The sequence below is a fragment of the Bidens hawaiensis genome, unplaced genomic scaffold (genome assembly GCF_021521415.1).
Source record: "Bidens hawaiensis isolate Kalapana, Puna unplaced genomic scaffold, B.hawaiensis_p1.1 tig00018002_1, whole genome shotgun sequence".
Taxonomy (NCBI): domain Eukaryota; kingdom Viridiplantae; phylum Streptophyta; class Magnoliopsida; order Asterales; family Asteraceae; genus Bidens; species Bidens hawaiensis.
Window position 1 is genome coordinate 58,684 of NW_027492716.1, and position 8,712 is coordinate 67,395.

Here is an 8,712-nt window from a genome sequence, read left to right on the forward strand (position 1 = left end):
AAATATCACATTTCTCTTATTCACGTTTTATAATCATTGTATATTATGCATTAAAAACTTAAGAATTAAGAAAATAATATTTTACAATTTTAAAAGGAATTTACTAATCATGCTTAATTAAAGTCATACGATCCCATACATGATACATACATAAAACAAGATCTTATACGAGCATATATGCTCAATATTGTTTAACTGTGATTTCTAAAAGTTATATGACCCGTACAACTTTAACTAACCGACTCTCGTGTTTAGTGCTGCACAAACCAGTTAGTTGAAAAACAGTTATTTTCAAAACCAGTTAGTGGTCAACGAACAAATAACCGGTTAGACAGATTAATTAGATCAGGTACTAATCGGTTTTGAGAGAACAAACCCCTACCTGGTATAACTGGTTTCTGGTATAACCGAACCGGTTAACCGATAAATAACCAGGAAAAACTGGTTTAAAAAAAAACCAAATAACTAGTTCGGAGATCAATAATATAAACCGATTTTGGAGATCAATAATATAAACCAGTTTCTAACCGGCGGTTTGATCCGAGTATAAACCGGTTAGTGATGGACTGGTTACTAACCAGTTAGGATTTCGGGTTAGAACCGGCTAAACGGTTTGGCTATGCACCTCTACTCGTGTTCGTGTTAGTTATTCAGCTTTGTATAATGTGATACGGCCCAATACATGATGGGCTTACTCTGAACCCAGCCCGCCATCACCACCGGACAATATTATTTTTCCCGCCATTTTCATCTACCACCGCCGGTTCGTTGATTATTAATTTAGCCCTAGACTTAACAGTCCACCGGAAGCAAAGATGGTTGAAAGATCAGTAGACGAAGCGTTATTACTCCTTCGTAAACGCCTCTGTGATCTTCATTTCATCTTCTCCGTCTTCTCCGATTCACCCGATAGCAACTACAGGTAAAATGCTTATTATTATTATTATTATTATTATTATTATTGATAAACTATGCTAATAAATTGTTTATCTCTTTTACAATAAGTTTGCCCTAATTAATTAATTTATTTATGAACCAATTACAGCAAGTTGAAATTTATAGTATCAAGTTCGGTAACTGAGGCCTGTAACAATTCATTACTGCTTCTAGGTCCTCGAGGATGCGGTAAAATTGCGGTACAGTATTTACGTATTGGATTAATTTGCTTTAAGTTTTGATTTACTGTAATGTGGTTGCACTAAGTCAATGATTGTGGATTTTAGGTTTTGGATCTTGTTCTAGAAGATTTGCTGAAAGAATATCCTGACATGATCTCAGTGGTACGTAATTATGGAAATAGGATCAAATACATTTTATTCTTAACATGAAAACTGTGAGAACCAATTTCCTGTTATTATTAGGTTTATTTTTATAGGTGGTTGCTGTTAATTTTTTGTTCGTATTTCCTAATTTTCTATTATGAGACGTTATAAGTATCTGCGGATTTATATTTTGTTGTTATTATTTGATTTTTTCTTTTGCTGTTATAAGTATCTACTAGTATTTGCCGTTATTATTTTTTTCTTGATTTTGATTCTTTTGCTGTAATTTTTAGGTTTTTTTCTTTGTTATTATAAATCATGATTTATGTAGATTGGTATTGTTTCTTACGTTCTCATTTTTTTTATAAATTGGTATAATTTCCTACGTTCTCATGTTAAGATTGAATTGTACATGAACCTTCCCCTGTAATTATGATGAATTTGTATTAAAATTAGATTTGCTACTATGAAGAATGTATATATAGGTTCTTCTGGGTCTAAATAAATTTTTTAAGTAGGGGTGTGCACAGTTTGGTTTGTTTGTTAGCCTTAAACGAGACCAAAACCGAAGTTGTCGGTTAATCTGTTTTATTAACTAATTGGTTCTTGGTTAGTCAGTTTGGTTTATTCGGTTAGTTTGTTGGTTTTCGGTTATGTTTGATTGATTTTGGTTAATGACCAAAGCCAAACTTGGGCTAAAATATTTGCTTACTAGCTCAAGAGATGGAGGTATAAATACATGAAATGAATGTATAAGTACATGAAATGGAGATATGAAAGATAGAAATATATGAAAATATGAATGGTTCGGTTCATTGCGGTTAACCAATGGTACAAGAAAAGCCAACAACCGATATTGGTTAATTCGGTTTTTGGTTAATCTGATTTGGTTTTGTCGGTTTTTGGTTCGATTTCGGTTAATGGTTCGGTTATTGCTCACCCTTAATTTTAAGCACAATGATTAATGTCTAATAAGCTCTTTTTTATGATTATTTTAGATTAAATTGAATGGGCTTTTGCACTGTGATGATAATTGTGCTCTAAAGGTGAGATTCCCAATTCTGTTCCTTTTATTTTTGTAAGTTATGCATTAGTTTCTGTTTTCGTTTCATTTATTCGACTGAGTTGTTTCATGTTTGTTACAGGAAATTGCTAGACAATTGTGTATAGAACATGAACTGATGTTCTCTAAAGTGGTATGGCCTTTAAATTCACCTGTGTTTAAATGATACATATGAACCAAGTTAACTTGCAGTTCTTCACCTTGTAAATATATTGCAGGCATCATATGATGATAATTCTCAGTTCATGATAGCCATGTTACGGTTAGTATTTATCCATTTTTACTTTTATTTTCTGTGAACTTTGATTTATTGATTATGATCTTTATTACCAGAGAATGCGGATTAGCACACAAGACGGTGGTTTTTGTTTTGGATGAGTTTGATCTTTTTGCTCAGGTAAAGTCGACATGCGGGTTGTAATAATTGGTTGTTTTCTTTCACCCTTGGAATTTACTATTGTGTTATTGCAGGGTAAACAAAGATTACTGTATAGCTTGTTGGATGCAATGCAATCTGTATCATCACAAGCTGTTGTCATCGGTGTTAGTTGTCGATTGGTATGCTAGAAATGTTACTTTATTAGTTTTCATTCTCAGTCTATAATAATAGTTTAATCTATTAGTTTCTGTAATTAATAATAATTTTGATACATTGCGTGACTCGGTTTTGCTAAGCAGGATGCTGATCAGCTGTTGGAAAAACGGGTAAGATCTCGGTTCTCGCATAGGAAACTATTGTTTCTTCCTCCCCAAAAGGATGATTTACAGAGGTGATTATATTTTTTTGAGATTGTAATTTATAAATTATAAGTCTTAGCTTTAATACTTGTGTGCTTATATGCAGACTGTTGAAACACATTTTACTGTTGCCAACAGATTCAAACCTTTCTCGTGATTACGTGACTGATTTTAATTCAAGAATTTCAGTATCCTTTTTCTTTCTTTTGCTAGTGACATGGTTCTTAATATAAAAAGTCAACAGGATTACATTTGATCATTTGGATTCATATTTTTATAAGCATATGACATTCCTTGACATGTTGTAGAATATAATAGCTGATAAAAGATTCATTGAAATCACTGATAAGTTAACAGATTCTGACTGCACTGTTAGTAATTTCATGAGGTTTTTGTAAGTTATTTTTTTTTTAATTCAAGCTTCCTTTTGTGATATCTTTTATATGATTTATATTTTAATCTTACTTGTTTAGCTTCATTTATTTAGGTTTTCCGCTGTAAGTTGCATTGATTCTAAATCTGGTTACATGACACTTGAGAACTTCAAGTCTGCACTTTCAACCATTCAAAGGCAACCTAAGTTGGATTGTTTAAAAGGTATGATTTGATTTGTTATTAATCAAAATCTAGTTAGAATTGCTTGATATTTGCATTGTAACATAGACTTAATGTCTGATTGGGTCCACAATATCTGTGAAATTTGTTAATACTAAAACAGTTTTTGTTGGCATAAACACTTGTAAAATGGCAAGATTTTTGTTGCAGATTGCTCAATTTTGGAGCTTTATATAATGGTTTGCATGAAGAGGTTGGAAGTCAAGGAACAGGAATCATATAATTTCAATTCTGTAATGAAAGGCTAGTGCAAATGTGACCATATTTTAATCTTCTAATTATTCTACATTTCTTCAATGTTATTTTAGTAACTCGTTCTACATGGCAGAGTACAAAACTATACATGATTCATTCAAGACTTCTGATTACTATTCACATAATGTATGCTTACGGATGAGTTTTACTTTTTTGTATATTTTTATATTAGAATTGAGTTTTCTGATATAATATTTTAAGTTAACACTTTAGAAAAGTACATTTTTGGAAATATAACGGTTATATTGTGCAGGCTTTTGAGCACCTTCTAGATCGCCAATTAGTTGAGTTTGCAGATAGAGGACACAATCAGTGTATTGAATATCGTTCAGTGAAGCTGCTAATTTCACATTCTGAACTGCATCAAGGGTTGAAGTCAAACCGTTCATGTCCAGTAAGTTATTTAAAGACTTGTATGATATGATTATGGATTTGCTTTACCATTAATGATTGCAATTTGTTATTATGAAAAATAAAATAAAGTTGTTCATTGACTGAAGTCTCTTTTTATACAGGCTATCCTTCAGAAACTAATGGAATCATAAAGGTTAGTACTAGAAACAAGATGCGTGCAACATTGATATGATATGATACGATGCATCTAATTTATGTTTTGGTGGTTGTATAAGTTTGAACGCATCGTTCTTAACCAAGTCAATATAATGGAGTGGTTGACTTTTTATTACTAGGCATGATAATCTTAATTCGTTTCTCCTTGATATACCAAAATCGCAATCGGTAGAAGTCTCTGTTTCGGTCGTGGATGATACTCAATCACATATATCAAGTGAACCATGTGACATTCGGCCATTTGGCTGCTTTGTGTTATTCTTGCAATTTAAAATCATTGTGTAATTGTTAGCATGTGGTTATTTTACTCTGATTTTCTAACACGTTTGATAGTCAAGAACCATGTGGTGATTGATCATGTTAACCGAAACTTGTAGAGACCCCTATCAACAAGTTTGAAGAAAACTAGAGAAGACAACATGTCGCGTTAAACTGGTTGTGTTCAACACGACTATTGAACCCCGAAGATGACTTGTTTAAATAGACGTGTCCTTATTTTAAACAGTAATGCATACATGTTTAGTAAATGAGTTACACGACATGACATATCTAACATGATGGAATGTAACTAGCCCAATTACACGAATGGCACAAGTTTAACACGATTAAGTACAAACTGCTCAATAACATGACATGCTTAACTCGTTCATTGGCACGACTGGCGAAACATGGTTGAAAAATGGTAACATATAATAAACACAACAAAATAAAAGTTAACACAAGTCTAGTATCTTGATAAATGGGTCATAAACATGTCTTGTCGGCCTTATATAACACGATAAGTTCAATTTGTCGTGCATATGGTTTTTGACTATGTGATGTCTGCTAATATAAATACACCATTCGAAATAAATATATAATGGTTTTATGAATTCTCACTCTTCGATGATATTTCCATCTACAGTCTCATTACCTTTGGTTTTTTCTCTTACTCTTATATAAACTTTCATATTCATTTGCATGCTTGTTATGCTTATTTGAATATCAGAATGTGGTTCATGAGGCTTTGGCTTCAGCCCCTCCCAAGTCTAACGAGTTTCGTATTGTTTTTGAACCTTAATACAAAATGGAGAAGACGAAGAGTAGCTGCTTTATCTTCTTCACTAATCCAATTTAATCATATATTTAACTCATTAGTTATTTATATGAAAAAAGAAAAGAGATATTTATAGATCAATCCAATATCCACTTTTATCAGTATCAAAATATTCGATTCGATATATTAAACTTTTTAGTAACGTCAAATTTCTAACTTCATATGAAATGAATCTAGTACCTTTATATGTTTAAAAGGTTTTGTCTCTATCATTGGACCACCAACCAATCAAGGTATTAACACTTGCCCTTTTGATTATTTTATGCGTTTTTAAAAAAAGTTGTTTTATAAACCTGTTATGTCATTCCTAGTGTGGTGTAGTGGTAAGAAACTTGAGTTTCTTAATGTAGACCCAGGTTCAATCTCCACTCTTGGGAAGACATGAGTGGTTCAATGAAGAAAGATTGTGATCTTTGTGATCTCCAGGTGTGCTTTCCCCAGAACTAGATAACTTGAAGGCGCTCAAAGGCTCCGTATGACTAGGCTAGACTAGCTGGCGGTGATCTTTAGCCGTCAATTGTGTTTGTTGACGGTTTGAAAAATAAAACAAACCTACTATTTATTAAAATAAAGTTACTGATCTGAGCTGCAGAATTTAAGGAGTGACTGGGAAGCAAATGGGGTGTGATCTGTGATGTGAAGTGCCAACTCTGACTCACCAACATTAACATATAGACGCAACACCCGAAGAATATATTATCTCGTGAAGCTTCAAACTCATATTCTATTTCCTAATCAATCCTCATACACCAGGTACATTTCTTCGTAACTCCTCATTTCCATACTAAATTATTATTATTAGTGATCACAAATTTTAGGGTTGTTTGGTTAGTACCATTGTATGCTTGCTCGATCTTATAACTTTCGGTGACCAATGAGTCCTCCATTAAAACTTGCTTGATTGATTGCACATTACAATCCCCAATTTAACCATTTATCATGATATAAATTTTAGGGATTTTTATTTTCTTAGGGCGCGCTAGTTCACAGAATGGAATGGAATTGGAATTGGAATTTGCATAGGATTTGGAATCAGAACATTTCAATTGGAATTGGAATTGGAAGGAATTGAAATCCAATTCCATTCTTGTTGTGTTCGTTTGACAAATGAATTGTAATCTATCACCACAAATGAATTGGAGCCGTTTTTTTTAACGAGGATAGCGACGAAAACATTTTAGTTTTTTTAAATTTTTTAGATTTTTTGTTTTTTTATTTATATTTTGCGTTATGATATTTTTTATTAAGATTAAAAACCCCTCAAAAAATAATTCAAAAATAATAAAAAAAAATATATCATAACGCAAAATATAAATAAAAAACAAAAAAATTAAAAAAACTAAAATTTTTATTCGTTGTCCTCATTCAAAAAAAAAACTCGAGAAAAGATTCCAATGAATTTACTTGAATTCCTCCACATTTTGGAAGGATTTGAAATCCCTTCATTTAAAGGAATTTGAAGTAATTGAATTCCAATTCTTTGACAACTGAACACACCAAAATGGAATTAAGATTCCAATTGCAACGAAACAAGCACGCCATGTCATGGGATTTTAATTCCAATTCCTTTGAATTCCCACGAATTCTGTGAAACGAACACGCCCTTAGGGTTTTGAATGTGTTAATTCATTTGTTCTTCATCATCTTCCAGTAGATGTAATGGCTTCAGAAAGAGATGTGTTCGAGATTTCGGGCCCGTTACACTTGACTGCTGTTGACTGGTAACGCTTTTCCTTCATAGGCATTTCATCAAACACCTTGTGTGCGTAATAGTTAATAGACTACCGATAATAATTCAGGACGGATGTGGATCACCGGAGGGCGGTGGCGGCGTGCATGGTCCAAGGTGTTTATATTATGCAGCGTGACCGCCAGGAAAACCGCCAAGGGGCCGACGCACTTGCTCCTCCGTGGTGGCAGTTCTTCAGCTTTGGCATACAAAGTCTACTCATAGACGATGCTGACTCGTCCATCTTCGGTGCTATCTTCAGATTCAACCCCAAACCCGATCCGTCATGTTCCACCCTCTCAACACCCTCAACCCCGTCCCATATCATTGCTTTCAGAGGCACGGTAACTAAAGGCGACGCGTTTTCACGTGACTTACAACTAGACCTCCACTTTGTCAAAAATGTATTGCATCAATCGTCAAGATCTGAAACCGCCATTCAAGCTGTTAGAAGCGTGGTTGCTTCTGGTAGTCAAAACGTCTGGTTGACCGGTCATTCACTTGGCGCAGCCATCGCCTTACTTACCGGAAAAACCATGGCGAAAAATGGGGTTTATGTTGAATCCCATCTTTTCAATCCACCGTATGTTTCGCCTCCGATTGAGAACATTAAAAACAAGAAAGTGAAACATGGGATCAGAATCGCGAGCAGTTTTGTGACAGCTGGACTTGCAGTTGCTGTTAAGGCGAAAAAGGCTCATCAGCAAAGAAGCATTGCGCTAGAGAACTCGTTTAGTAAACTGGCATCGTGGGTCCCGTGTTTGTATGTGAATCCACGTGATCATATCTGCTCGGAGTATATTGGGTATTTTCAGCATCGGAGGAAGATGGAGGGTATTGGGGCGGGAGGGGTGGAACGGTTGGCGGCTCAGCATTCGGTTGTGGGTCTGTTTATGGATGCAATTGGAAAGGAATCACATGAACCGCTTCACCTTCTTCCGTCTGCAAATGTGACTGTGAATTTGAGTCCTGCGAGTGATTTGAAGGAGGCTCATGGTGTTCACCAGTGGTGGAGGTGTGATCAGCAGCTGGAATCTAGAACCTACAGATCATGATCAAGAAATTGCTTTGATTGTTTAAGTTCAAACCTTTGGATTGTGCTATTGTGTATTGGGATTTTTATATATGCTTCTTTTCGATATTTTCTTGATTATTTTGAAAGATTTTCAATGTGCTGTTTGCAGACTCAGTAGCTCCTGATGTTTGTGGGTTGGCGGTCTAACCCGAACACAACATGCATGATGCATCCGAAAATCATGAACACGAACATTTGTGGGTTAACACGTACATGGCCTGTTTCACCCAAAATGTTTTTTATTTTATTTTATTTTGAATAGAGTTAATTGCCCGTTTGCCCCCTGTGGTTTGTCAAACTAGCACGTTT

The 8,712-nt window shown here is 34.4% G+C and overlaps 2 protein-coding genes across 2 annotated transcripts; both read left to right on the plus strand.

Moving 5' to 3' along the window:
• The first annotated feature begins 771 nt into the window (after positions 1 to 771).
• Positions 772 to 4,542, plus strand: LOC143555132 (origin of replication complex subunit 4-like). The gene is made up of 15 exons (XM_077044749.1): positions 772 to 922; positions 1,046 to 1,136; positions 1,224 to 1,280; positions 2,261 to 2,308; positions 2,408 to 2,458; positions 2,544 to 2,587; positions 2,659 to 2,722; positions 2,797 to 2,883; positions 3,004 to 3,095; positions 3,170 to 3,251; positions 3,372 to 3,457; positions 3,551 to 3,660; positions 3,829 to 3,921; positions 4,007 to 4,070; positions 4,186 to 4,542. Exons 1-15 carry the CDS (start codon positions 816 to 818, stop codon positions 4,355 to 4,357), a joined length of 1,248 nt encoding a protein of 415 aa, XP_076900864.1. The 5' UTR covers positions 772 to 815; the 3' UTR covers positions 4,358 to 4,542.
• A 2,708-nt stretch (positions 4,543 to 7,250) lies between these two features.
• Positions 7,251 to 8,461, plus strand: LOC143555133 (GDSL esterase/lipase At4g10955-like). The gene is made up of 2 exons (XM_077044750.1): positions 7,251 to 7,320; positions 7,399 to 8,461. The coding sequence occupies exons 1-2, from the start codon at positions 7,259 to 7,261 to the stop codon at positions 8,381 to 8,383; spliced, it is 1,047 nt and encodes a 348-aa protein (XP_076900865.1). The 5' UTR covers positions 7,251 to 7,258; the 3' UTR covers positions 8,384 to 8,461.
• Positions 8,462 to 8,712: the final 251 nt, after the last annotated feature.

Excerpts from the sequence above, each read along its gene's own strand:
- LOC143555133 (XM_077044750.1), top strand. The coding sequence starts at position 7,259 with ATGGCTTCAGAAAGAGATGTGTTCGAGATTTCGGGCCCGTTACACTTG. Across the intron at positions 7,321-7,398 it reads CACTTGACTGCTGTTGACTG|GACGGATGTGGATCACCGGA; the intron begins GTAACGCTTTTC and ends ATAATAATTCAG.
- LOC143555132 (XM_077044749.1), top strand. The coding sequence starts at position 816 with ATGGTTGAAAGATCAGTAGACGAAGCGTTATTACTCCTTCGTAAACGC. Across the intron at positions 2,723-2,796 it reads AGTTTGATCTTTTTGCTCAG|GGTAAACAAAGATTACTGTA; the intron begins GTAAAGTCGACA and ends GTGTTATTGCAG. Across the intron at positions 3,458-3,550 it reads AGTAATTTCATGAGGTTTTT|GTTTTCCGCTGTAAGTTGCA; the intron begins GTAAGTTATTTT and ends TCATTTATTTAG.